Source organism: Stenella coeruleoalba (genome assembly GCF_951394435.1).
Source record: "Stenella coeruleoalba genome assembly, chromosome: 13".
In the NCBI taxonomy this organism is placed as follows: Eukaryota; Metazoa; Chordata; class Mammalia; order Artiodactyla; family Delphinidae; genus Stenella; species Stenella coeruleoalba.
The window spans coordinates 10,442,515-10,470,208 of record NC_137159.1 but is presented as its reverse complement, the minus strand read 5'-3'; the positions used below and the strand labels follow the sequence as shown (position 1 = coordinate 10,470,208).

At 49.4% G+C, this 27,694-nt stretch overlaps 2 protein-coding genes across 4 annotated transcripts in view; both read left to right on the top strand.

The window, feature by feature from the left end:
* NPHP1 (nephrocystin 1) overlaps positions 1–285 on the top strand; it is a 76,011-nt gene extending 75,726 nt beyond the window's left edge. For both annotated transcript variants that reach the window (XR_013831063.1, XR_013831064.1), the window contains exon 24: positions 166–285. The gene's annotated coding sequence lies outside the window, so the exon portion shown is untranslated. The remainder of the gene's footprint in view (positions 1–165) is intronic.
* LOC307196192 (MAL-like protein) lies at positions 242–27,694 on the top strand. Of its 2 annotated transcripts, XM_079940957.1 has the most exons (4): positions 242–366; positions 21,891–22,058; positions 24,290–24,412; positions 26,338–27,694. In XM_079940957.1, exons 1-4 carry the CDS (start codon positions 262–264, stop codon positions 26,398–26,400), a joined length of 459 nt encoding a protein of 152 aa, XP_079797083.1. In that variant the 5' UTR covers positions 242–261; the 3' UTR covers positions 26,401–27,694. The 2 variants fall into 2 exon arrangements, with proteins under 2 accessions (XP_079797083.1, XP_079797082.1); XM_079940956.1 differs by lacking the exon at positions 26,338–27,694 and having other exon boundaries at positions 24,290–24,565.

The window sequence follows — 27,694 nt, the reverse complement described above, 5'->3', positions numbered from 1 at the left end:
AAAAGTCTAGGAAGAGGCTCCGGCTCTCCTTCCTTAGCGACTCTGCCCCAGCCCGGGCGAAAGCCTGTCTGATGCACAAACCGCATTTCACTGAGGATTCTCTTGGCTGGAGCCAGTGGAAGGACCTGCTGGGCTGGAACGGTTTTTTTTTTTTTTTCCTTCCAGGCAACGTCCTCTGATGGGTGTGTCGGGCAGGAGGTGATATTTGAAGGGCTGCGGGCACGGGCTGTGGAGCCAGGGCGCCAGGCAGTGGGTGAGAGCATGGCCTCCCGCGACCCACCTCCCACCAGCTACACCCAGCCCGAAGTACCCTCGGGGATCGCGCTGTTCCTCACCATCCCCTACGCCTTCTTCTTGCCCGAGCTGGTGAGTGGGGCCGTGGGGGCCACCTGCATAAAGTGGGGGCTGGGAGATGCCAGCCTGGAGCTGGAAGCAGCTCCCTGGGGAAGGGGCTCCAAGGCCAGAGCTGCCGTGGCCTCCAGTCTCCCCCATGGGGCTCCAGGCTGGGTGTCCCCTAATCCTTCCCTGAGCACCTCTGGGCTTCTGCAGTATGGGTGGGTCACCTGCTCCCCAAATGAAACCCACCGGGGTAACTGGGCAGGCGACCTGGTGATCGGAGGTGTGGGCGAACTGCTAAAGTATCCTGGGTCCTCAGGAAGATGTTGGGAACGGACTTTTATGATGTGGTTTCTTTTCTCCAACTACTTGTTGTTTGTGCTTTTCTAAAGTTCACAACGGGGGCACTCTGTCTTTCCTTCTGAGAGCAGCTCTTGCAAGATTTTCTTAATTGTCACGTCAGCTAACCTTGAACTTGGAGTTGTGTGGCAAGTTGCTTATGATAAGATCTGCCATAGAACAGTCGTGTGAGATGCCCTGGGTGCTCTCCACGACCTGTCACTGCTTTCCTCTCCGGGTCCCTGCAGCTGAAACAGGGCCCCAATCCTTGCTGGGTCCAGAGTGTTCAACAGAATTCGAGTCCACTCCGAGCCGGCTGTCACCATGTCCTTTTCACTGACGGGGATCACAAGTCTGGTGAACAATTTAGGGCAGAGAAGTTTCTTTTGGTTTTCGAGCACCTTCTGAAATATCTAGTTGGTGGGTGGTATTTTCTTACCAACTCTGAGTTTGGCAGTGCTGGCCCCGGGCAGGGAGAAAAAGACAGAAAGTGGTTCTAACTTCCGGTTGGAACTGACGGCCCTGTCACCCTGTCATCTGCCTGGAAGGCTGGCCTGATTGAGTGATCTTTTGGCAAACTGGCTAAAGGGAGCCCATTGATGGCAACATGAAAGCTAAGCCTGGGAATTCCCTGGTGGTCCAGTGGTTAGGACTCCGCGCTTCCACTGCAGGGGGCTCGGGTTCGATCCCTGGTTGGGGAACTAAGATCCTGCATGCCCTGTGGCACTGCCTTAAAAAAAAAAAAAAAGAAAGAAAGAAAGGGAAGCCAGCCAGGGTGGGCCCCACGTTTGGGTGGCTCCAGCTGAAACCCCACCCAAGAAGCAGGTTTCTGCCAGGCCTGGCCCCTAGGGGGATACAAGTCAGGGCATCCTGCCAGACTGATGGCATCTCAGCGCTCCTGTGAGTTCTCTGGACCAGGTGTGCCCCTCGCCTCGGAACAGCCACAAGAATGGCCAGGGTCGGGGTCGACTCCTCCCCTTTTTATGGAGCACATGCTCTATGTCAGTCACACCAGCCACTGGCGACAGGACCCATGCCCTCCCAGGTTCCCTGTCTGCTGGACAGAGGCCCGCAAGCACTTCCTCGCTACAGTCAGACGGTGCTTGAGGGGGCGAAGGTCCTGCGCTGTGACACCAGCAAGGAGAGGCCATCCGACCTTGTCACCTCGGAGAGGGGTCCGGGCCTGTCACTGAGGAGGCGACTTTGCAGTTGGACCTCAAAGGACAGGCTGGATTTCCAGGCTGGGGGCAGGAGAGGGAAAGGCCTGGACCCCAGGAGAGGCTGGCAGGTAGGAGGCTGGAGGGATGGGGCTTCAGGAGTCAGGAAAGTACCCGGCAGTCGTGAGAAGGGCCATCTGGTGCCCGCAGCCCCAGGACGCTGGGCTCCTGCAGCGGAATTCCCGGAGGGGAAGAAAAGTGCTTTGTTATGCTGGGCTCTGGGGCCCAGAGTATCTCAGGGGGTGGGATGATGTCACTGGTTCCATATCGTTCATTTCCTTTTCTTTTGAAATCATTTTAGATTTATAGCAACGCTAGTAACAGTAGAACAGTGTTCCCATATACTCTCTACTCAGCTTCCCTTAAGGGCCACATCTTACATAGTACAACTGTCAAAATCAGGGAATTAACATTGATACCATGCTATCCACTGTTCTAATGAACCTCGTTCAGATTGTGCTGAATTCCCCACAAATGTCCTTTTCCTGGTCCAGGATCCAGTTCAGAATTCTGCATGTCATTTGGTGGCCGTAACTCCTTCATCTACTTTGATCTGGGCCGATTCCCTCCATCTTTGTCTTGAGACTTTTGAAAATACTGATCAGTTATTTTGTACAATGTCCTTCCATTTGGCCTTGTCTGATGTTTCCTCATTACAACTTCGGTTTTAATTCGTAAGTAACCCTTGTTCATTGCTGAACACTTAGAAAATACAGAAAGAATTATAATCCATGTGTATGCATATATTCGTATTTATACACATATGAGTATATATTTAATGGGTTTATTCGGTACATGCTCTTCTGCACCTGCTTTCTCCTTAAATGAGCGTTCCTAGCAGGGAGTATAGGACCAAGTGTGCATCATATCTGGGATGCGGATGGGAAGGTAAATGGGAGAGGACGGGAGAATGTCCAGTTGGTGGTTAATTATTATTATTTTTTTTAAACGCGTCGCGCGGCCTGAGGTATCTTATTTCCCCAACCAGGGATCGAACCTGCACCCCCTTAAGTGGAAGCGCGGAGTCTTAACCACTGGACCACAGGGGAACTCCCTGGTGGTTGATTCTGATCCCCATGAGCAGGAGATGTGCTGGGCTGGAGAGAAGAGTGCTGGATAAGCCTAGCAGAAGCCCCTCTGTCCCCGGCCACCTGGGTATGCTGCCTGCTGCCACCCATGGGGCTGACCACAGAGCCCCAGGCCTTGGGGGGTCCCAGACTCTCAGTCTGGGGGGCCTAAGGCATCAGGGACAGGGGTATGCTTTTCTAAGGCCGTGAGTCCAGAGAGTAGATTCTCAAACTGGGAGCTCAGGCCAGCAAAAAGGGGCAGAGAAAGCAAAATCTATAACTCGGATTCAGATGTGGTCCATGATGGGGGCGGCCGGGGTGTACATCAGGGGTGACTGCAGGCATAGCTTCCTCCAGCCACTGTTCCCTAAGACAGAGAGGGTCTTCTTATAAAACGAGGGCCCCAAAACACAGGGAGAGCAGAGGGCTCCCCTGAGGCCTCACGCCAGCCCCCCGCTGCCAACAGCCGCCAGCTCTTTTGTATCAATGATGATGACAGACTAGGATGGCCCAGACACCAGGGGCTCTGCGTGTTCCCTACCAGCTCTGCTCCCCACAGCCTGCTGTTAACGATCTTTGCCTAAGTGGCTTTATTTTAGAGTTTTTAACATTAAAATGCACATTTTCAAACCTTTGTCATAGTTATAGATTGATAGGGAGTTGCAAAGATAGTTCCGAGAGGCCTCCCACACCCTTCCCGCAGCCTCTTCTGTTAGTCACACCTTTTGTAATAACTCTCTCTTACAATATGACACCAGGGAGCCGACATTCTTAAGCTATGTCTCTACTTCCATGCCATTTTCTCACACGTGTAGATTTACGTAACCCCTACCACCAAGACACAGAACCGTTCCATCATCATGAAGATCTCCCCTCCTCCTTCTGTTTTATAGTCACCCCATCTTGTCTTCCTTCACTCTCTCTCTCACCCCTGGAGACTATTAATTCCATCCCTATAATTTTTTTTCTATAAATTTATTTTTATTTTTGGCCGCGTTGGGTCTTTGCTGCTGCACGCGGGCTTTCTCTGGTTGCGGTGAGCGGGGGCTACTCTTCGTTGAGGCGCGTGGGCTTCTCATTGCGGTGGCTTCTCTTGTTGTGGAGCGCGGGCTCTAGGCGCGCCGGCTTCCGTAGTTATGGCATATACATTTATTCATTCTTTTTTAGATTCTTTTCTCATATAGGTTATTGGGTGGATGTAATTTTCACGTCTCTGGGGAAATGCCAGAGTGAGTGTGATTGCTGGGTTGTATAATAGTGTCTGCTTCACTACAGACAAACTGTTTTCCAGAGCGGCTGGGCCATTTTACATTCCCACCGGCAACGGATAAGACTTTGGAGGTTTTAACATTAAAGTTTGTATTTTGTTTGGTTTACAGTTGAATTCAGATTTCTCATCTGAAAACAATGTTAATTTCAAAACGTAAGCTCCAAGCGTGAGGAGCCTTTGAATCAGTGCATTTTAAGGTGAGAACAGATGTCGTTTATTTTCTCCTTCATGCAGTGAGCAGACATTGTTTATTCCCTCCTTTCCTCAGTGAGTGTGGGAGCCTGCTGGTACCAGTGCCCCGCGGGCTGGGGACCAGGTGACTCACAGCCCCACTGCCGGGCTCTTCAGAGCAAACAGCGTGTGGGTGGCCGGCCTGGGGCAGGGATCATGTGACCATTACCTGCCTGCTGTGAGAGGGCTCATCAGCTTTTTTACAAGATGAAAGGTGGACACACAGCTGGCCCTGGTGACGACAGCTGAGGGGCAGTTCTGTAAATAAGAGTCCAAGGAAGTCTTTTAACTTTCAACCTTTTCACTAGTGAACTTATTAATTAGATACTTGACTAATGACAAAGAAACAGCTAAGAAGGTTTCTAGAGAGTCAGCCAGTTCAAAGGAGAGTCAATGTGGACACTCTGGTGTTTGATGCTTTCAGCTTTTTAATTTGCCCACACAGTGGTCAGAAGGAAATACTCTGACCACCCTAGAAGCTCATTCCAGAACCTTCCCGCTGGGGAAGCTCACCTTTACATCTTATCCAGATCCCCAGCTTCCCCTTCATTTCAGCCTGTTTCTTTTTCTACTCTGTTTATATGTAAAAGCCTGTTTGAGAGCTTACTGAGTCCCAGAACCGTCAGTCAACTGTGTGAGGCTGAGAGAGGGAATTAGGGCTCATCTTGGGCCTGGTTTAGGGCAGGTACCACCCCTTTGTTATAACACTTCTTTAGAAGTTGAGTTTTCCAAAAGGAAAAATCCTTTCTCTTGTTTCCCTCTGCTCCCTTTTCAATTCTCCATACTTCTGAGAAGCAGTAAAAGTAAACTCAATTTGCCCCAGCTTTACTTCATCTTTGTGGTGTCTGTCTTTCCCTTCATTCCACACCTGGTCCCCGGCCACGCCCCTGACCTTGCCCAGCCCCTGCAGGATCAGGGGCCAACAGCCTCCATGGCCAGGGCACCACTGAGACCCAGCCCAATGCAGTGATGCCCAAGGAGGCCCCAGGAAAGCTGCGACAGGGCGGGAGGACAGGGCAAAGGGAAGGTAAATTAAAGTGTGGAGCTGGGAAGAGCAAGTATCCTGAGAAGAACGGGAGGCGCCGTGTGGACAGGAGTCGGACGTCAACCTCCCCAGTTGCCTGGACCCGTTTTGGCTTCCTGGCCCCAGGCCCAGCTCTTACCCTGGGAGGCCCCCCGCCCCTCCCCCTGTGCTGTTCAGGTTCAGTAAAATAGAGTCAGTTGGGAGGGGTAAGCCTGGCTCTGCCGCCTAATGGCTGTGAGACCCTGGGCAGGTTACTTGACCACTCTGAGCCTCAACAATGGGGCAGCAGCAGCAAAGATCTCCTAAGACCGCTCTGGGGTTTCAGTAACAACTGTTCTAGAAATGTGAGCCCATGCTATGTTATTGTTGGTGGTCGTCTGGACCTCTTACTAGAAAGCGTGGGTCTCTTGTGAGCAAATCCCAGTTGTAAACCAAGGAATATTTACTGAGATTCTACTATTGCTCTAGCCCCATGCTTTGCTTTCAGGGGGATACAAGAATAAAAAGGTAATAATAAGAGGGATGTGGTAAATCCTGGACCCTGTCTTAAAGGAGTGATGCATGAGTGTTGAAGAGCATCGCAAGATAGGAAACGGTAAAAAGCAGGGGTGCACAGCCTCACTTGTCAAAGGCTCCTGCAGCTAGAGAAGTTGTCAGGACAAGCTCCCTCGGGGGGAGGGCTTGGCATTCTTAAAGAGTTTGGATTAGGGATTAGATATTTGCTTGTTCAGACTAAGACTTCCTAGGTCTGAGAAGTTAACAAATATATAAAATCAAGCTGTAAGGAAAGAAGTCAGCCCCACTTAAATCCCATGTATTCACTCAACAAATATTTATTGAGCCCCTACCCTGTGGCTACCACAGGAATATAACGAGGAAGAAGACAGACATGGCCCCGTCTCAGGGAGTTTGATGCTTAATGGGGGCAGACGGAGCCTAGCCAAGGAGACCAATAAGTGGTGTCTTTCAGTGCAGGAGGGAACGGAAAGCACGGGGCGTTCTGCCCACAGAGGGCATTGGACATAGGGAATTGTTCCTGCAGTTGTTGAAAGGCTGAAGGAGCAGCAAGGAGATGCTGAAGCACCCGAGGGTGATAAGTACACAAAGCGAGCACCGTGCACCCTCCAGCCGCTAGAGGAAGCCCAGCTCTGGTGGGGGTGCGGTGGGGCTGCAGTGAGGCGGTGGTTGCCCCAGAGGAGGGGCACAGGGACCTTGGGGTTGGAGCCAACTGTTGCTGGTGTGACGGTGCCAGGACCTGGGAAAGTCTCCTTTTCCAGTCCCCTCCAAGTTCTCCCAGTGCCAGAACTTAGCAAGAATCCAGCTTCAAAGGGAACCGGGAAACGTGGCTTGCAGGGCCCCAGCCGCGTGGCGCAGCAGAGCACGGCAGGATGGCCTTGAGCTGAGACCCTCAGAACTAACAGCCCACACCCCACATCTGCACACTCCCCTCTGCCTGTGTCTGGACGTCTGGTCCCATGCTTCCCCCGACCATTCAGCCAAACCATAAGCAACCTTCCCTGAGCTGGTGGCCTTTCTCAGTTCAGACAAGACAGGCCACCAAGGCTGCTGCTGGAAGGTCAGCCGCCAGGAGGACTTTTCTTAACCGGCAGGTGCCCTGAAGGGAATAACCAGGGCCCCCGGGCAGAGGAAACCAGGGAGGGGCCCAGCGCGCTGAGTCCCGCTGGGCCGAGGGAGCCCCAGATAAGAAGTCTCACTGATAAGAAGGCTCCACCTCTGCCAATGCCCTTCCAAGTGCTCTCCACCTGGGGAACTTTCCCCGTGGGAGGCAGGAGAGGCTGCTAGAGTCTCGTCCAGACGGGCAAGTGGCGGAGTAGGGAAGCAGGCCAGAGTAGGGCGGGGTGGAGGAGCCCCACGGCCGGTTCCCTGGACTTGACCCCTCTCCCCTCTCCCCAGCCAGCTTCCTTCCCTACCTGCCAGCCAGCCTGCCCCTCAGCTGTCGCCACCTGGTCAGACCTTCCCCATCTCAGCCCAGCCCTGTTGTAGCAGAGTCGGCCGGTGCCCATGTCCCACAGTTGCCCCCAACCTCCAGCCTCAGGTTGGACCCAGAAGGTACCAGGTAGGCCCCAAAGCCAGGCCTCCGTGGACTCCCCACCCAGCGGGGGCCGGACATCACGGGTTTGGGGCTCCAGAGTCCTTTGACCTATTTCAACTACGTCGCCCCCCAGCCCCTTCCCTTGGAGGGATTCTCTGAGCTTTGCTTCTCTGCGCCTGCACTGCTTACTGCTTCAATTTCCACCCCCTGACACCTGGCCCCTCTCTCTGCCCACATGATGCTGGGTGGGAGTGGGAGTGTGTGTGTTTATTTGAACACTGTCCTCTCCGACAGCACGTTCTTGCCCAGTCCTTCCTACATGCTGGGGGAGGAGGAAGGGGGTTGGAAAATCTTTCCAGGGAAGCCCAGCTGCTCTCCCAGGGGAGATGCTCCCGACCTAGAGAATTTCTAGGGCCCAGGAGGTGATGGAGTAGGAAATGCGTGAGGATGAAACAGATGGGTGTTTGTCCCCATGTGGTCCCGGCTCCTGGCAGAAATGCCAGTCTGTGGCTGGGCCAGTGGCTGGCCCAGAAGGCGTCAGGTACTGCCACCTGTGTGGGAATCAGGCCCAGGAAGATGAGAATGCGCTGCCAGGAGGGGAGAGTCCAGCAAGCTGCCACCTGCCTCTTGAGTGGATCAATAGCACGTGCTGCACACCTGCTTCATGCCAGGCTCCGTGCCCCACATCGGGGACGCAAAGACCACAGGTCAGAGTCCTGCATCCAGGAGCTCAGGGACTGGGGAGGAGTAGTCAGGAGAGGCTTCCTGGAGGAGGTGACAGTTGGTCTGGTCCCTGCCCTCGAGGGTCTGGTCTTAGACAAGCAGGGGAAGGGCAAGCTGAGCAAGTCAACTGGAACTAGAGTGAGTGGGTCCTCGGTGCCTGGTGAAGGGCAGGAACATGGCCACGAGTCACAGGATGTCTGCGGTTCCTGAGGGAAGGAGAAGGTGGGGCCCTCCCCTGAGCCCAATTCCAGGGCTCATCTGGGGACTTCCTGGGGACATGTGAAGGGAGCCAAGGTTAATAAACATAGTGGGAGCCAAGGAGGGAGAGACCAGGGGGGAGGCCTGGGAAATGGGGACCACTGGGGGGAGCGGGATGTATTTATCCTGCTTCTTTATATCTTTTCTGTACTTTCTAACTTTTCTAAGGTGCTCAAATTTTTTTTAAAAAGGAAACAAATTTGCCCCTAAAATACTTAGGTTTTTGTTTGTTTTTTTAAGCCCTTTAGACTTTAGAGGAATAAGAAGGTTTTTTTTATCTTAGTTTATGTTACATCGTAAACCTGGACTGCTGAGTCCATGAGAAGCGGGTCCAGTGGGGGTGGGTGTCTGAACGGGCGGGCGCGGTCCTGGGGGAGGAAGCCGATGTCGGGGGGAGGAAGCCGATGGGGGGGCGGGGGGAGGAAGGCAGAGGAGGCCTGGCCGCTGACTCACCAGCCCCTCCCAGCGGCATCCTGCCCCTCCCAGGCTCACGCCCCAGGGCAGGGGCTGATTTCCTGGCGCGCGGCCAGCCCAGCCTTGCGAGCCCTTGTGGGTACCAGGGGTGCGGATATGACTTCTTCTGCCGGGGGCGGAGCGCTGGCCCGCACCATAGTTCCTGGGGTGGACCTAATAAAACAGGGGTCCTCACGTGGAGGCCAAGGGTCCTGGGCCAGCAACTTCCTGCTCACCTTAAAGCCACAGAGAGAAAATTCTCACTCGGGGAGTCAGGACGGAGCGGCTGGTGTATGGAAGGGTCCTGGGTTGAATTATGGAGCGTAGCGCTTCCACGCAATGCCAGTGGCCTGGGTGGCCTGGGGGTCCGGGATGGCAGCCCGGGCCGGCCACGCCCCCACGGGGAAGTCGCTCCGCCTCTCAGAACCGGTTTCCTCCCGGGTCAGAAGAGGTGACCTGCCAGCCCAGAGATCCTCACAGGCTGGGGGCCCCAGATGTGGAGATGGGAGTGGCCTCGTGGGTGCTAAAGAGGACCCACGTGGGCACTGGGGGCCCTGCGCTGCCCGCAGGGAGGCCTGCAGCCAGGGGAGGACTGCTGAAGGGTGCCTGACCCCACGGAGGGGCGGGGTGCGGCCTGGAAGAGGCTGGGCCGCAACCCCCGAGCTGTGGAGGCCGCCGTGCCATTATGTTAAGTGCCGTCACCGCAGATAGGGGACGTTCCAGGACTCCCCCGCGTGTCTGACAACCCGCCGTCCCCTCTCCCTCCCTCTCAATGGCTCACGCTTCCCACACAGGCCTCAGCATGGCCCCCCAGGACGCAGGATGGGGCTCCGGCTGCTGCAGCTGCCGGGGCTTTGAGTGTCTGCCCGCTGGCACAGTGCAGGGAGGGACTGTGGAGAGGGACAGAGGCAGGCTAGACCTGGGGTTTCCACAGCTGACCGTGATGCACTGAAGAAATGTATTTTCATGGCAACTTCGTGTGTGTGTGTGTGCGTGTGCGTGTGTGTGTAACTGAAACAAAAGATTCAGGAAACGGTATTTCCCTTTCTATGGACAATGCACTGTATTTTTTCTTCTAGTCTACTTAACTTTTTTTTCAAAACAAGCTACTTTTTATTGAAGTATAGTTGATTTACAACGTTGTGTTAGTCTCGGGTATACAACGAAGTGATTCAGTTATACGTGTATATATTTTTGCAGATTCTTTTCCATTGTAGGTCATTACAGGTATTGAATATAGTTTCCTGTGCTAGACAGTAGGTCCTTGTTGTTTATCTGTTTTACATATAGTAGGTTGTATCTGTTAATCCCAAACTCCTAATTTATCCCTCCCCCCTTTTCCCCTTTAGTAACCATAGGTTTGCTTTCTATGTCTGTGAGTCTGCTTCTGTTTTGTAGTAAGTTCATTTGTATCATTTTTTAGATTCCACATATAAGTGATATCATATGGTATTTGTCTTTCTCTGACTTCCTTCACTTAGTATGATAATCTCTAGGTCCCATCCACGTTGCTGCTAGTCTACTTAACCTCTTAATGCTGGTGGTGACTAGATGGACTTCAACACCCACTAACAGATCTCAGCCCGCATTTGGAAGGCCCGATGCTGGGGTCACTGCAGGGGCCTCAGGGAGACTGGCACAGGCAGAGCCTGCTGGGTGGTGGCCGAGTGTGGCCTGGGGGTCACGGGGAGCCAGTGAGGGGGTGAGGGGCGGTGTGTGCAGACTCGCATCCCACGTCCTCAGCAGGGCTATGACAAGAGCTGTCGCTGGCTCAGACCAGCTCCAGCAGAAGGGAAGTAGACAATCTCACGTCCCGGGAAGCCCGAAGTTAGGCAGGCTCTGCCTGGGCTGGTTCTTTGGCAGTGCACTTGTGGCATCCATCTTTCCTTCTCTCTCTCCTCTTTTTCATCATCACTCCAGGCCTAATACCAGACACAGCCATGGCCAGAGTAAGAGTGGAACTGTCTCATCACTGAGGTAGGAAGTAGCCCTTCCCAGGAGTCCCCAGAAGGCTTGCATCTCACTGGCCAGGGCAGTCACATATGTGTCCCAGCCAAGGGATGCGTTGAACCTAACGCATGTTGGAAAGTCACCCACTGCATCCCCTCTCTCCCCACGCCACCCACCAGTACGCCCAGCTGGGCAATTTACTCCACAGAAAGAATTTTAAAAAGACAACTATCTCTGCAGTGTTATTTACTGTGTCATCATCTATAACAGGGAAAAGCTAGAAACATCCAACCTCCTTGCCCTGGGGCCTCATTGAGTAAATGAAGTTTTATCAACTTGATGGAATGTAACGGTGGCATTGAAAGTATAGTCAGGCCTCATTACTCATGGATTCTGCATTTGCAAATTCACTTACTAAAATGTATGTGTAACCCCCAAATCAATACTTGCAGTGTTGTCACTGTCATTTGAGGACATGTGCGGAGTGGAAAAACATTTAAGTCACAAATTTGAGACACACACGGTAAACCTGAGGTTGATAGCTGCCTTCTTACAGCTCATACTGTAAACAAGGTCCTTTCCCAGGTCTGTTTAGTGCCATGTCAGGCATATTTTTGTGCTTTTGGTTGGTGATTTTGCTATTTAAAATAGCCCCAAGTCCTCTGCTGAACTTATTTCCAGTGTTCCTAAGTTTGACAAGGCAGTGATTTGCCTTATGTAGAAAATACGTGTTAGATAAGCTTATAGTTATAGAGCTGTTGGCTGAGAGCTCAGTGTTAATGGATCAACAGTATATATTAAAATAAGGTGTCTTTAAACAGAAACACACATAAAACAAAGTTATGTGTTGATCAGTTGATGAAAATATTGTGACCACAATCTCACAGGAACCTAGCTCTGTATTTTCCCAGGAGCAATGCTTCACGATTCACAACTAAATTTGCCAGTGCTGAGGGCAACTTTACAGAACTACCTTGAATGACAAGAATCGACTGTATTATTGAGCCACGTAGCAAAATAGAAAAATATGAAAAGTTGAATACAAAATGTATGTTCACTATGATTTACAACTTTATAAAGAATATATATACACCAGCACTAGGCCTGGGAAGAAACATACTAAAAAATTCCTTTGCTGTTAACATTATTTTTACAATCAATTTAAAATATTAGGGTTGAAAAATAATAACAGATCTAATTCCTGGGATGCCGTTTAAGCCATTAAAATCGCCCTGGAGTTAAGGCATTTTGAGTGGACGGTACCAAACTCCCGAGGGACGCATGCTCTGGCCACAGTGGCACAAACAGGGGGTGCTCTGTTCAAAGGAGCTGTGTCTCTTGGGCATTTGCACCAGAACTGCCCGATGGGGTCCAAAGTGCAGCCCCTGGATGCGTCTCCTCTTATTTTTCCCGTTTAAAGGAGGTGCATCAAACAGGTAGTTGTACGTCATGTTCACAGTAGCACTACTCACAAGAACCAAAAGGTGGAAGCAGCCCACGTGTCCATCGATGGATGAGTGGATAACAAAATAGGTACATGGTATAATGGAATATTATTCAGCCTTAAAAAGGAAGGAAATTCTGACAACAGGGATGAACCTTGAGGACGATACGCTGAGTGAAATAAGTCAGACACAAAAGAACAAATACTCTGTGATTCCACACATATGAGGTACTTAGAGGAGTCACACTTATAGGGACGAAAGAAGGATGGTTGCCAGGGGCTGGGGGAGGGGGGAAGTAGTAAGTTATTGTTGAATGGGTGCAGGGTGTGAGCTTTGCCAGATGAAAAGTATTCTGGAGATGGATGGATGGTGGAGATGGTTACACAACGACATGAATGCACTTAATACCACTGTATTAAGTAACCATTTATTAAGTAACTAACCATTTTAACTGTACACTTAAAAATGGTTTAAATGATAAATTTTGTTCAGTGTATTTTACCACAGTTTTTTTTAAAGGGGAGGGGGGTAAGCAATGGCCAAAAGACCCTGGACTCACACAACGTGGGCCATGGACACCTGAATGTGAGGGACAATCATTTTCTTCATCTCGAGACACCTCAGCATCAGAGGGAGCCCTCAGGGAGTTCTGGTTCCCACCGTGGACAAGGCCAGAACTTGTCCTTCACGAAGCCCGTTCCTCCTGGGCCATCAGAATAGGTGGGAGCCCCCAGTGCACTTGGCACTGCTGACCTCCTGGGCCTCCCCGTCTTGAGTCAGGCCTTTTCCTCCCAGCCTGCAGTTTCTGAGGCTTCGTGGTACAGTCTGTGTTCACCCGAGTACCAGGAAAGGGAAGGAGGGGCCGTGAACGCTTCATGAAGATTAAGGCAAGTGGTAAGAAAAGGAATGCAGTGCTGGTGGTGAGTGGACCAGCCAGGCTGAAATACCGCCCAGCTATGCAGAAAAACCTGCCACCTGTAGTATCACCTGTAGTATCGCCAGCATCTCCTCCCGGGTCTCAGCACCTGGTCTGCCCCACCTGGACCACACCTGCCAGGTGCAGCCAGGAGCCCAGGTACAGACCTGAGCCAGGTGTCTTCCGGCTCCTCCTACCCCCTTCACATGGGGTCATCCCTAGGGCAGCTCTGTCTTCAGAAGCTCTCAGGTGTGAAGTTCGCTGCCCTGTGGCAGCCCAGCCCCTGCATGGGCCCTTCGGAGGCCCCTCAGCTCTCTGCTGCTCTGTCCAGGTGTACAGATCAAAGAAAAGGCAGTTCTCCCCAAAGGAAAGGCAATTCTCTTTTTGTCTCTCCCATTCAAAATCTTTTTTTTAAATTTTTATTGGAGTATAGTTGATTTACAATATTGTGTTAGTTTCAGGTGTACAGCAAAGTGAATCAGTTATACATATACCTATATACACTCTTTTTTAAAATTTTTTTAGATTCTTTTCCCATATAGGTCATTACTGAGTATTGAGTAGAGTTCCCTGTGCTGTCCTTATTAGTTATCTATTTTATATATAATAGTGTGTGTATGTCACTCCCAATCTCCCAGTTTATCCCTCTCCTCCTTTCACCCCTGCTAACCATAAGTTTGTTTTCTACATCTGTGACTCTGTTTCTGTTTTGTAAATAAGTTCATCTGTACCATTTTTTTAGATTCCACATATAAGCGGTATCATACGATATTTGTCTTTCTCTGACTTACTTCACTCACTGTGACAATCTCTAGGTCCATCCACGTTGCTACAAAATCTTTCGACTTTTGAAACGAGCATCCATCATCCAGCACAGCGTCTTTCTTCTTGCTTTTTCAGTGTATATGTTGGTGATTTGGATTAGTTTAAACCTTCCCAACCCTGTCCCTGAGCCAAGAAATTTTCCTCCCAGGAGGCCAGGGCACTGATTGGTTTATGGAGTCTCATTCCAGAAACATTCTGTGCACCTACAAACGAATACACATAATACACAAGCGCACACACATACATTTTCTTCTTTTTCTATATAAATCATAGCACACTGGGCACGCTGGTCTCTGCCTTGTACAGTTCTTAGAGTTTGTTTCATTTTGGTATACAGAGTTTTCATTCTTTTTGAAGGCTGCTGAACGTTCCATTGTGCAGACATAATTGTTTTCACTAGCCCCATCTGAATGAACATTTGGGATGTTTCTTTATCTTTCTGTAGCCAGCGAGGCTTTTTTGGGGGGAGGGGGGTTGAATTTTTAAATTTTATCTTATTTATTTTTTATACAGCAGGTTCTTATTAGTTATCTATTTTACACATATTAGTGTATACATATGCCAATCCCAATCTCCCAATTCATCCCACCACCACCACCCCCGACATCACTTTCCCCCCCTTGGTGTCCATACGTTTGTTCTCTACATCTGTGTCTCTATTTCTGCAGCAAGGCTTTAATAAACAACCTTATACATTCATCATTTTGTGCACGTGCATTATTTATAGGACAAATTCCAAAAAGTGAAATCACTGGGTCGAACCATATGTGCATTTAATGTCTTGATCAATATTGTCAAAATAGTAAATTGGCTGACAGCACCGTTATTTAACCTGGCGATGGCATTGGCAACTGACTTCAACCTGGGGGCTGCAGGTGGGCTTTGAGGGTCTGTGAGTCCCAAGATTTGTAGACAAAAATCGTGCACGTACATTGGTACATTTTTCTAGGTGACCAAAACTTTCATCAACTCCGTAAAAGGGTCTGTGCCCGCTAAATGTTCTCACTCACCCCACTGATGGGTCTTCCAGCTCTGACAGAAGTGAACTTCCCATCCCTCAGGAAGGCTGGCCTTGGAGTTTCCCACTTCTGGGTCTTTCTCAGGGAAGATTCCCTCCAATCTCATTATAGCTAATAACATGGCCACAAATGGTTACTCAACACTCACCCTGTCCCAGAGAAACTCATCTAATTTCGACGGAAACCAGGAGAGAGAAGCCATCCCCACCTCCTCTGTTTGATGGACCAGGACATGGACACATGGATGAGTTAAATAACCTGCCCAATAGGCAGAGGTAGGATTCGAATCTGGGAACATTGATGCTTCCTGTCTCATGAACTGAAGTGGATGAGCCTGGAAGCAAAGAGAGGGGCTTTGGGGGTTCTCAGTCCTGGCTGCATCACCTGGGGATCTTTTAACAATGCAGCCTCCCTCACTAGTTCCATCAGAATCTCTGGGGCAGGATCCAGACCTTGGGGCTTCCTCAAAGTCCCCGGATGGTTCCAGGAGTAGCAAGACTCAGGGTGCTGCTCTGAGGGTTAAGACTCAGGAATCCAGGTATTTTAGAAGCTCCTTACCCTTATGCCATATTTTTGACTTAGTTCTTTTCCTTTGTTAAGCGTTTTTCAAAATAATAATTATTGGCGGTATAGTGGTGACCATAGCTGCCTTCCAAAATAATAAACATCCTCCAAAAGTGACCAAAGTAGGGCTTTTTAAAGAGTATCATTTTCAACTCATGACTCGCGACTTGGTTGATACAGTCCAATCCCATAGTAGTTATTATATTTATTTAGAGGTCAAATTGTCCCATCTTTGGCCAGCAGGAGCCTTCTGAATCCTTCTGACCTAACCCCAGAAGCCTTTGCTATCTGCTGTGATGAGGTATCATGCCCAACTTCTCACCCTAGACCTGGAATCAGCCATCGCTCCCATCTGGGTGCTGTTACCCCAGTTCTCATCCTCTAGTTCTTTAACCAGCTCTCTAAACGTGAGGGAGCTATTCTCCATGTTCTAGAGAAGAATGAGTAATTAATAAACTTCTTGTTAAGCTCTGTCCTCCCTTAAGTGATCCTTTCCAGCTTAGGTTCAGCCTTTAGAAAATGCATAGATGGGGCTTCCCTGGTGGCGCAGTGGTTGAGAGTCCGCCTGCCGATGCAGGGGACGCGGGTTCGTGCCCCGGTGCGGGAAGATCCCACATGCCACGGAGCGGCTGGGCCCGTGAGCCATGGCCGCTGAGCCTGCACGTCCGGAGCCTGTGTTCCGCAACGGGAGAGGCCACAACAGTGAGAGGCCCGCGTACCGCAAAAACAAAAAAAAAAGAAAATGCATAGATGAGTAATCTGTGTTTGTTCTTAAGGAAGAGGCTTAAGAAATGGCCAGAATTGTATTTGAAATACACTTGCTCAAAATGTCTGCCTCTAATAAAATATTCTTCCAAGTTGAAGGCCAGCCCCAGACATCTAAAAATATCTCCTGCTCTTGAGAAATATAAAATGAGGATTAAAAGGAGACAGCAGTTTAGGTTGCCAAAGAAAATTTGGAAAGCTAAATATAAATTTTAAAAGAAAAGTCAAGACAAATACTCGAAATTGCCTTCCTTGTAACGAATCCAACCCAGGCTGCTTGAGACAGAAACAGGATAACAAACTCCACTGGGTTTCAGTTCACCTGGAGTTTGTCCTTGGCCCTGGTCCCTTCAACTGTTCAGAAGGTAGAGGGTGTGGAAATAAAAAGTAAATCACATTCCTCTTTGTAACGTTGATTATGGATTATGCAACCTTTACGCCAAGAAGATTCCCGTGCAATCTGAGTAGATCCCCAAATGCTCGGAGGCCCTACCTCTAGGGTGTGAAATCTGGTTGTGAGGCAAGACAGCACAGGCGCCCTACCCTGTGCCCTGCGTGGCCTCAGACCTCAGTCCCCTCCAGGGCAGCAGCACCTCACAGACCGTGGTGAGAATGAAGTGGGGACATATAGACTGCATGCATGCAGCAGTGTCTGCCCAGGGTGGCCTCTGATGGCAGGAGCTGGGCGGGGACCCCTTTGCCAGCACTGACAGGCTGGCTGGGGCTGAGGCACACTCGCCCGCTCCCCCGGGCCTGGCACAGGTGAGCTGCCAGTAAGTGGCGGCAGGTGTCAAGTGGCAGCTGTCTGGTCTTAGAAAAGCCCAAGGGAGTGAGAATTGCTGTACAGAAAAGAGGCCGTCTGAGTGAGTGCATTTTATAAACTGTAAAGCCCCTAGTGAATGTGAGGCGGTGGTGGGCTTATCACTGAGTCAGTTGAAAGAATGCTCTTTGATACCCTTCCCACCTACTTTGTTCCAGGCCCTGTGCTGGGAACTAGGAATACAGCGGTGAATGGCACAGACCGTTCTCTGTCCTCGGAGGTCTCAAGTGAGACTAAAATTTTACAGGTTCTGGTGCAGTCACTAACTCCCGAATGCTATTCCCACTAATAACCAGCATTGTTCGGGTACCGGCGGTGGGCCAGCATCTGTATGCACTTCCCATGGCTTGGTGGGGAAGGTGCTTGGCAGGTACCCACAAGCCAAGCCCTGGCACCTCCCTGAAGCATCAGCGCCCCCGTCACTGGGATCAACAGGCAAGAGCCTGGGGACAGCGGCTCTCATCCTGCATCGCTCCCTCCTCAGGACAGGGCAGCCCTGGCTCACTCACTGGCAGTCCCAGGCCCAGCCTAGGACTTCCAAAATTCACTTGGAGATTGTTTGTTGAGGTCTGGGGAGATGTGCTCCCAGAGCTGGTGCTTTCAGAGGCGGCCAGGCTTCCGGGGGTGTTGCCCAGCCCTACAAGAGCCTAGGAAGCTGTGACTTATTGTCAACTCTCTGGTCTATTCTGGCTTCTCCTCCTGGTGCCTTTCTCTTCAGAAGAACCTGAGAATTCTCCATAAATTCAAACGTACTTTTCCTCTCCAGGACAATGGCAGTGGGAACCTTACTGTTTATTTGTAAGATGAGAACTCTAGTCCGAGAAAAGCAGGACCTGAAAGCTGCATATCTTTCAGCCGAGCTGGACAAAAGTAAGTGGAGTTGTTTATCCAGAAAGTCTCCAAGAGCATCATTCAGAACTGAGCTACACCCACAGTTGTGATCACAATCAAACTTCAATAAACATGGGAGGGAAAAAGTGAACAGGAATGAAAGTTAACAGAAGCCACAAACTAGAGAATCAGGCTACCAAGACAAAGACAATGGAATCATCAGATATTGAATATAAAATAAATACCAAGCAAAATTAATGAAAAGATACGCAACACCTCAACGCCCTGTACCATTATTGCACAAACTGCAGAACACCAGAGACAGCAAGAAGACTCTAAAAGCATCCATATACCTAAGACAGATTCCACAGCAGCAATGAAGCTGGAGCAAAATGGAATATTATGGAAAGATGTAGAACACCATGGGAAAATACCTTCTAAGGAAACAATTGTCAGGGGGGAAATCAGGACAGTTTTCTGACAAACTGACTGCTGCCATCTGACCTTTCCTAAAGAAACTACTAACAGTTGTATTGCAGGAAGAAAGAAAGTGATCCCAGAAGAATATCTGAGATGCAAGAATATCTTCATTTCTTAAGGTGATCTTAAACTTGACTGAAAAAGCACAGTCTATAAAAGAAAAGATTAACATATTCAATTACTTTAAAATCAAGAACTCAGTTCACCAAAAGACATCATAAAATGTGAGACATAAATTGGTGCAGCCACTATGGAAAACAATATGGAGGTTCTTCAAATAATTAAAAATAGAACTACTATATGATCCAGCAATTCCACTCCTGGGTGTTTATCCAAAGAAAGCAAAAACACTAATCAAGAAGATATATGCACCTCAGTGTTCATAGCAGTGCTATTTATAGCAGCCAAGATATGGAAGCAACCTGAATGTCCATCAACAGATGAATGGATAAAGAAGATGTGGTATATACACACAATGGAATATTACTCAGCCATAAAAAGGAATAAAATATTGTCATCTGTGACAACATGGGTGGACCTGGAGGGTATTATTCTTAGTGAAATAAGGCAGAGAAAGACAAATACTGTATGATTTCATTTATATGTGGAATCTAAAAAATAAAACAAATGAACAAGTATAACAAAACAGAAAAAAATGTGAGCGACATATGCTGGCAGAATATATCTGCCATATTTATAATAGTTAATGAGATCCACACTATTAGGAAGAATTCCTATGAATCAATTAAAAAAAAACACACCTGTAAGAAATATGTAACCAATTAAAAAACAACAATAAAAAATTTCACAGAAGAAGAAATACATGAAACATATGAAAATAGAATCAATATTATTAGTAATCATAAAGATTAAAATCTAATGAGACACATAGAAAATCCCAAGGAACCTACCAAATAACATCCTCCCCCTGAAAAACCAAAACCCTCCTTAAAGTAATACGTGAGTTTAGCAAGTTGCAGGATACAATATTGACAAACAAAAAGTCAATCATATTTCTATCTGCTAGCAAGGAAAAACTGGGAAATGGAAATTTTAAAAAACAACACTATTTACAATAGCTCCCCCCAAATAAAATACTTACATGTAACTATAAGAAAATGTGTACAGTATCTGTATGCTAAAAACTACAAAACGTTGATAAAAGAAGTCAAAGAACATCTTAATCATTGGAGAGGCATACCGTGTTCATGGACTGGAAGACTCATCATAGTAAAGATTTCAAGTCTCCCCAAATTGATCTATAGATTTAACACAATTGAAATCCCATCAGATACATATTGTAGATATTGACAACCTGATTCTAAAATTTATGTGAGTGACTTCCCTGGTGGTGCAGTGGTTAAGAATCCACCTGCCAATGCAGAGGACACAGCTTCTAACCCTGGTCCAGGAAGATCCCACTTGCCGTGGAGCAGCTAAGCCCGCAAGCCACAACCACTGAGCCCGCGTGCCACAACTAATGAAGCCCGCATACCTAGAGCTCATGTTCCGCAACAAGAGAAGCCACGGCAAAGAGAAGCCCACGCACCGCAACGAAGAGTAGCCCCCACTCGCCACAACTAGAGAAAGCCCGTGAGCAGCAAAGAAGACCCAACACAGCCAAAAAGTAAAATAAAAAAATTGTTTTAAGTAAAAAAAATTTTAAATAAAATTTGTGTGGAAAGGCAATAGAACTAGGGAAGGGGATGAGCTTTCTCCTGAGATGGACAGAAATGTGAGTCACCTGCACTGACAACTATTTTGAGTGCTGTAACTTTAGAGAAAAATTTTTTAAAATCTAGTAGTGTGAATCCTCCAAACCACAAACCCAAGAGACATCCTTGGCTCCCTGTTTCCCATCACTCCGAATCTCCAGTGGTCTCATAGTCCAACAAATTCTTCTTTTTCAGAATTACTGTATTACTTAATAAAAGATATACTCCCATGTACCTTCTATGAAGTGAAAGAAATAGAACATTATCATATCTTTGGAGGCCACTGCACACTCGTTCCCAATCCCAAACTCTCTTCCTCAGAAGGATCATTCTCAGGAGGTGCTGATGAGGGTTTTGAAGGAATTGGGGAATGGCAATGAGTTCAGATTTTGTCCCTGTTAGACTTGAAAAGCTTGAGGGGGAGGGCCAGGAGTGGGGTGAGGCAAGTGGGGTGCCTAGGGTGCAAATTGTAATGAGGTACTTGCTCTCAGTGGTCATACAAGTGCAGAGAGATGTCCAAGTAGAGACACCAAGCGGGCATGCAGGGCTGAAGGCTGCAGAGAGACAAATGCCCTGCACTGGGTTCCTGGGATCGCCAGCCCGTGTGGTGCTTAAAAGCACAGATGTAACAAGGGGGAACCCAGGAGACTCGCCAGGACATTCTAAGGAGGGTCAGGAAGGAGAGGAGACAAACCAAGAACAAAATTCCTTGGTGTTCATGTGCCTGTAAACCCTTGTCCTCCAGGCCTCTAACTGAATGTGCTGTCTGGTGGACATTTAGTTCCTCCCTGGGCTCACCAACATGGCTGCAAGCCCAGCCCCAAAGCAAACAAATGCAGAGCCCAAGGCAACAGCAAAAATTTTGGCTTTTCCGCCAAAGGGATAATAAGTGGCTAGACAGAATTAAGAGGTGATTTAAATGGAACTGTATTACCCAACTGGTAACTGACTCCAGGGCGTCAAATACTATACCCAGGAGGCTCCAAACCAAATGTCCACAGGGCCAGGCAGGTACTGTCAGTGGATGAAGGGAGCCAGAAGGAGAATAGTATTCCACAGTGCAAGTGAGCAACCGGGAATGTGCCACACAATGGCATAGGGATTGGGAAGGTTGGGGATGTGACCCACTGAGAACTCCAGGTCCTTTTTAAAGAGCCAGCCCCAACTGGTTTCAGGCTACTCTGGCCTGGGAAATGGGCTCACTATGGCCAGAACTATGGATTTCTCAAGAAAATGTCTGAAATCTGAATTTTTCGTGTGAAATATCCCGTTTTAAATGTTGGCAACTTATGAAGAAATGTTTCAAAAACTCTATATGCCAACACTGTTTGGGCCAAGAAGACACAGCCACAGCCCAACTTTAGCCAAGTCCTTCCATTGGAAACTTCTGTGTTAACCAGGTGTATTTCCTAACAAAATTTACTCTGACTCAGGGGCCAGCCTTCCTTCCCCATTTCCCTCTTGAATCCCACCTAACTCCACCTGAAGAGCGTTTAACCAGAGCCAGAGGAGGAGAGAGGTGACCTGCAAAGGGAAACGTGCCCCACACCAGCCAATAAAGCCCCTTCTTCTGTGGTTTTCTCTTACAGATATTTGGGTGCTGGGTCTGGATCCTGGTGGCCGCCACCCAGGTAGCAAACCCACTGCTACAAGGATGGGTGATGTACGTCTCGCTCACCTCATTCCTCATCTCCCTGATGTTCCTCTTGTCTTATGTGTTCGGATTTTACAAAAGATTCGAGTCCTGGAAAATCCTGGTAAGAACAAGTGAGAGTGACCCAGGCCCTCAGGCTCCTGCCAGGCCAACGTCCTAGGTGTGGTGAGGACGACAGGCCTTCTGGGCGGGAAGGAGAACCAGAGACCTTTCCTGGCCTGGGCCCCTAGGGCAGCGGTCCCCAACCTTTTTGGCACCAGGGACCGGTTTTATGGAAGTCAATTTTTCCACGGACCAGGTTGGGGGTGGGCGGGTGCTTCAGGTGGTGATACGAGCAATGGTTCAGGCGGTAATGGGAGAGATGGGGAGCGGTGGGGAGCAATGGGGAGCGGCGGGGAGCAATCGGGAGCGGCAGATGAATCTTTGCTCACTCCCCCCCGCCCCTCACCTCCTGCTGTGAGGCCCGGTTCCTAACAGGGGCTGGGGACCCCTGCCCTAGGGAACCCCGACTTTTTGTTTGAATGTGTTTACTATTAGGTCGGAATGAAAGCTTCCCTCTGCCAGAGTCCATCCTTCACTGTATTCCCCCCATTGCCTCCCTCATTAGGGAATATCCATGGCCCGTCTGCTCCTGCAGCAAGTGCATCTGGAAGCGTTTTCCCTCTAGATTTAATTTATGGTCAAATCATTGGAGCAGCATTGAAGGAAAGGCTATAGAAAAAGACTCACCCCAATCTCAAGACCCTACCACAATCACCTATCACAATTCATTCTTCCATATTCCCGGCAAATTTTATGCAAAATGTATAAATCGCACTGAACCAATAATCTTGGATGTAGAGTCTTTCGTTTAATGTTACGTTGTTAAATTTTTTTCATCCCATCATCTCGATAACCACTGAAATTTTTTCTATATTGAACAAGTCAAAACATATACAAAAAGTAGGGAGGGTTATTTTATGGACCTCATGTAACCATAACCCAGATTCCAGAATTTTCAAGATTTTATCACCCTTGCTTCACCTAGCCTTTATTTTTTCCCCCTGAAGAATTTTAAAGCAAACCCCAAACATCATGTCATTCCATTCCAGACACGTCAGTATACCTCCAAAAAATACACAAATTTTCTTATATTATCACGCTTACATAAAGTTAACAATAATTCCTCGGTATCATCAAAGACGCAGGTCACATTCAGGTTTCCCCCGTTGTAACTGAAACATCTTTTTGCAGTTAGCCTGTTTGAATCGGGGTCCTCGCCACGCCCACTCGCACTTGGTAGTGATGGTTCTTGGGTACCTTTAATCTAGAATGATTCTCCCTGACGGGGACTTGCTGAAGAAACTGGGTGGTCAGGTGTCCTGTAGAAGGTCCCACATTTTGGGTTTGTTTGCTTCTTCCTGGTGTGATTTGATTTGCTCGTCTAGTCCCTGAATTTTCTGTAAGCTGGAAGTTAGCATCTAAAGGCTAAACCGAAGATGGGTTAAACCTTTCTGGCAAGAACGCTTCATAAGTGGCTTCAAGTCACATCATACACAGTGACTGGTTGTCCCTCTGTGACAACCATACCCCATCAACTTTTTCTTAATGCTTTCTTTCATCTACTGATGAATATTCTTTAGGGGCTGCAAAATGCCGATTTACCTATTATGACATTTCTCCCAGAATTGATAACTATGACATCCTAGTGGTATTGAAAACTCTGCTGAGAGTTGAGCATAGAGGTTCAAAAATTGAAATCTAGAGTCAGATTAGCCTGACTCTGCCATGTGTCAGCTAAGCCTCAGTTTTCTCATCTGTAAAGTGGAGATGTTAATAGTAGCAGCCTTATGAAATTAGCTGTGAAGATGAAATGACACGTGTATATTGTTAGGACAGCACCCAGCACACAGCAGGTCTTCATAACACTAATGGTTAGGAGCACAGGCTTGGTGTTAACGTGGCCTGGGCTCAAATCCTGGCTCAGCTTTTATTCACTGACTTTAACCTTGAACTTCTCTTTCCTCAGAATGGCACGAACGATAAATGGTACCGACCTCATAGTTGACAAGGTTAAATGAGATAAATGGGGAAAAGGCTTAGCCTAGAGCTTGGCTGGGAAGAAGCACTCAATAAATGGATGTCCATACTGGTATTATTATTGCAGTATATTAATCCACTATTGTTCACCACATAGAAATTTCATTAGAAACACTGCAAAAGAAAAAAGCAGGAGTTTCGGGAGCAAGCTAGTCTCTTTTGCCCCCTCTTCCCAGCTACGTAGTCAAAGAGGAAAGAGTTACCTGCTCGCGTGTCCGCGTGACTGTGGCCACGGCCTCTGCTCCATCTTTCCAGGACAGCCTGTACCACGGGACCACTGGCATCCTGTACATGAGTGCCGCCGTCTTACAAGTACATGCCACGATCATGTCTGAGGCCGAGAACCTGAAAAACTACTACATAAACACTGTAGCCTCGGTGAGTGCTGGACAAGAACGTGACAGCTGCCGCCATGGAGGGAAATGCATGAGGCTTAATTCTGTCTCCCGCAGAACAGATGTTCCTGAGCCCTCAGGCAGAAGGAGCCTTGCAGGATAGGAGGAGGGGTGTGTGTGTGTGTGTCTGTGTCTGTGTGTGCACGCACACACATGCGCACACAATCAGCTGTGCCCAAGCTCGCAGGGTACCAAGCCCAAGTTCAGGTGTCATCTCTCGTCTCTGGTTTTCTTGCCCCCTTACACCCACTACGCTACCCTCAGAATATGCTTTTCCAAAACGTAAATTTTCCAAAATACACATCTCTTATTGCAAATTCCTCAGTGACTCCCATGGCTGCTGGAACGGAGCCGGAATTCCTCAGCATGGCTCAAGTTCCCGTGTCCTTTTATTTCAATGACAGACGTGCTGATGGAATCCGAGGCAAGGTGGTCCAGGCGAGCCATGGGACGAGCAGGACCCCTGGACTTTAGGTCCACTGGGACCGGAGACTCTAGGCCAGCAGGGCCCGGCCTTTCCAGTCCCCGCGAGGCAGCCTCCTTCCTCTCTTGGTGGGATGGCGCCCTCACGTGGCAGCTGGCTCACAGCTGGGGAATTTCACCTCTGGAGCCGCCTAACCTTCCTTACACCTTCCCAGGAAGGTCTAATACTCAGGCTGGGTCCCAGTCCACCCCCACCTGTCACTGTGACCGGAAAGGTCCTGTGTCAGTCGGGGACTCCCACAGGGATCAGGCAGCAGGAGGAAGGGGTGTGGCGCAGGGTGCTGACCCCACTGTAAGAAGGATGAGGTGACCCACGAGGTGACCCACGAGGGAGGCCTCAGGGGACTTTGGCTGCCTTTCCGGCCTGTCTGCTTCCTCCCGTTCCTGGCCCGGCACCACCGCACCCCGCAGCCCGGCTGCTCGCCCTTGCTCTGCTGTTCCAGCCACATCAGTCTCCTTGCTGCCCATGGACCCGCTCTCGCCTTGGCCTCCTTCTGGGTGAGGCCGTTCCCCTCCCTGTCCCCTTCCTGCTTTGTTTTCTCCTGCGCGCTTAGCCCCACCTTCCATACCACTCTACTGGTTTATCTTGCTGATTTTCCGCTTCTGCCACTAAAATGTAAGCTCTAGGAGGACAGGAATTTCTGAATTTTGTTCAGCATTATTGCCACAGTTGCTCTTGAAGCACAACAGGTGCTTGCAAGATATTTGTTGGATGAATGAATGAATGGAACAGAGTGTGATTGGACGGGGGTTGAAGTGAGGCTGGAGTCGTCTGCTGGGCCAGGACATCTTCAGGCAGTGCAGTTGGGCGACTCTGGGGATGGCTTTGGACGTGGCGGGTTGGGGAGGGACCCCTGGGGAGGGAGGGGTGGGAGGGATCACAGGTTTGTGGCTTGGGTAGCTGGATGAGATGAGGGTCCTGGGGCCGACTGAGCTTGTAAGGAAATCCCAGGAGTTCAGTGTGGACCACAGAGAGGTCGTGGGGCCTCTGAGGCTCTGAGGGGCTGAGAGGTGGGTGCGCAGATATGATTTCTGGACCAGTGAGTGAAACTTGTCATCAGAGCACAGACAGTGGCTGAAGGTGGGTGAGGGGAGAGTGCCCAGAACCAGACAGCAAGAGAGAGAGACACACAGAGAGAGAGAAGAGGGAGACAGTGTCCAGGGCAGGGATGGAGATGGACCCACTTTATGGCCAGGTAGAGGAGCACACGTCTGCAGATGAGAGGGACGCTGCACAGTGGAACATGGGGATGGAGCGTTTCAAGGAGGATGGAGAGGCTGGCCAGTGGTTGCCGCCCTTAAGCCAGGCAGGGCTGGGGCAGGGAGGGGATGAGGCAGGGTCAGAACAAGGGCCTCCCAGCAGCTAAGGGCCTCTGTGGGCTGGGAGCGGGCATCCCTAAGGAAGTAACTCCCGGACTCTTCCAGTTATTTGCCTTCATCACCTCCCTGCTCTACATCCTCCACGCCTTCAGCATCTATTACCACTGAAGGAGCAGGGAGCTGGGCCGGCATGGGAAATGCTGTTTTGAAGCCTGGAGTATCAGCTCCCCAAAGAGGTTTTCAACATGTGCCATCTGCGTGATAAACAGAAGCTCAACGATGACATCACTGGATCAACAGACCATCTTTTCAGAACGAGTGATGAAATCGCATGCTGGGCAGATCTGTTCGGACATTTTAATTCATTGTGATGAATATGAAAAAGCTGGGAGGAGGGCTTTGTTGTTTTGTTTTGTTTCGTTTTGTTTTGTTTTGCCTGGGAAAGTAACTGTCTCTTGGAATTATCTGACAATGAACCTCGCTCTTCTAGAAAACTAACATCTGTAAGCCCTCACTACTGAAAATTCAAGGTCTACCATCATCAGGCCTGTTTGGGCCTCAGCAACGAGATTCCCCACAGCAGGTCTATGGGAACCTTCATAATTTTCTTAATATCGAAATGGTGCTGTCAACGCTTTCAGATCTGAAGACCCATAGACCTTGTTCCTGTCCCGTGGTCCTGTCTCTGCTTCTCAGCAGTGGTCCAAACCCAATGCCCCCTCCCACGCTGCCCGACCCCCATTCACATGCCCTCCCCTTTCCTCCCCAGCTTTGGGAGCCAAGGGAAATCTGTGTAAAATCAGCTTTGAGGGTAGATTTGTGGGGGAAATAAGCGATTGGTTCTAGAAAATTTTTACACAGCAAGACCTGGGGGAGGGGAGGAGGGGTCAGGGAGGGAAGGGTGTAACCCGCTTCTCTGTAACTATAAGTCAGGCCGCTCTGCTCAGAGAACTGCAGGGCTGCAGGACGCCTGGGTCAGGCCTCCGGACCCCACCCCCTAAGGACTGGGAGTCACCCTGTCCCTCAGAAAAGACCATCAAGGAAGCCGGCAGGACATTACATGCCAGGATTCTCCTCTGGGCTCCTGTCACACGTGGGACATCGATGAGGCCGGAAAGGACCCATCCCAGGGTTCCTACTGTTTCCCATGCATCCCTGAGTGGTCCAGCTGGGAGGGGCCTGGAACCACCCAGCCAGCCTCCTGCAGTGAAGGGCGCCCAGGGGCCAGGACATGCAAATGCATTTGCACTTCGGGGCCATTCTCAAAGAAAAGGCACAGAGAAGTGTACAATCGAGGTGCTGGATTCCCAAGTAAATGTTTTTCAAAAGTAGGCTTGCCATCTGGCGTTTCTGTCCCTGTGCTGGGGTTCCAGCTGCTTGGCCTCAATCTCTAACGTTGAGTCAGGGCTCAGCCCCTTAACTGCATGGACCCGATGCCATTTTGAAATGAAATAAATTATTA

What these genes read in the sequence shown, in the direction of transcription:
- LOC307196192 (XM_079940956.1), top strand. Translation starts at nt 262, where the DNA reads ATGGCCTCCCGCGACCCACCTCCCACCAGCTACACCCAGCCCGAAGTA. An exon ending in CCTTCTTCTTGCCCGAGCTG is followed by an intron (nt 367 to 21,890) that starts GTGAGTGGGGCC and finishes TTTCTCTTACAG; the next exon opens with ATATTTGGGTGCTGGGTCTG. An exon ending in TCGAGTCCTGGAAAATCCTG is followed by an intron (nt 22,059 to 24,289) that starts GTAAGAACAAGT and finishes CCATCTTTCCAG; the next exon opens with GACAGCCTGTACCACGGGAC.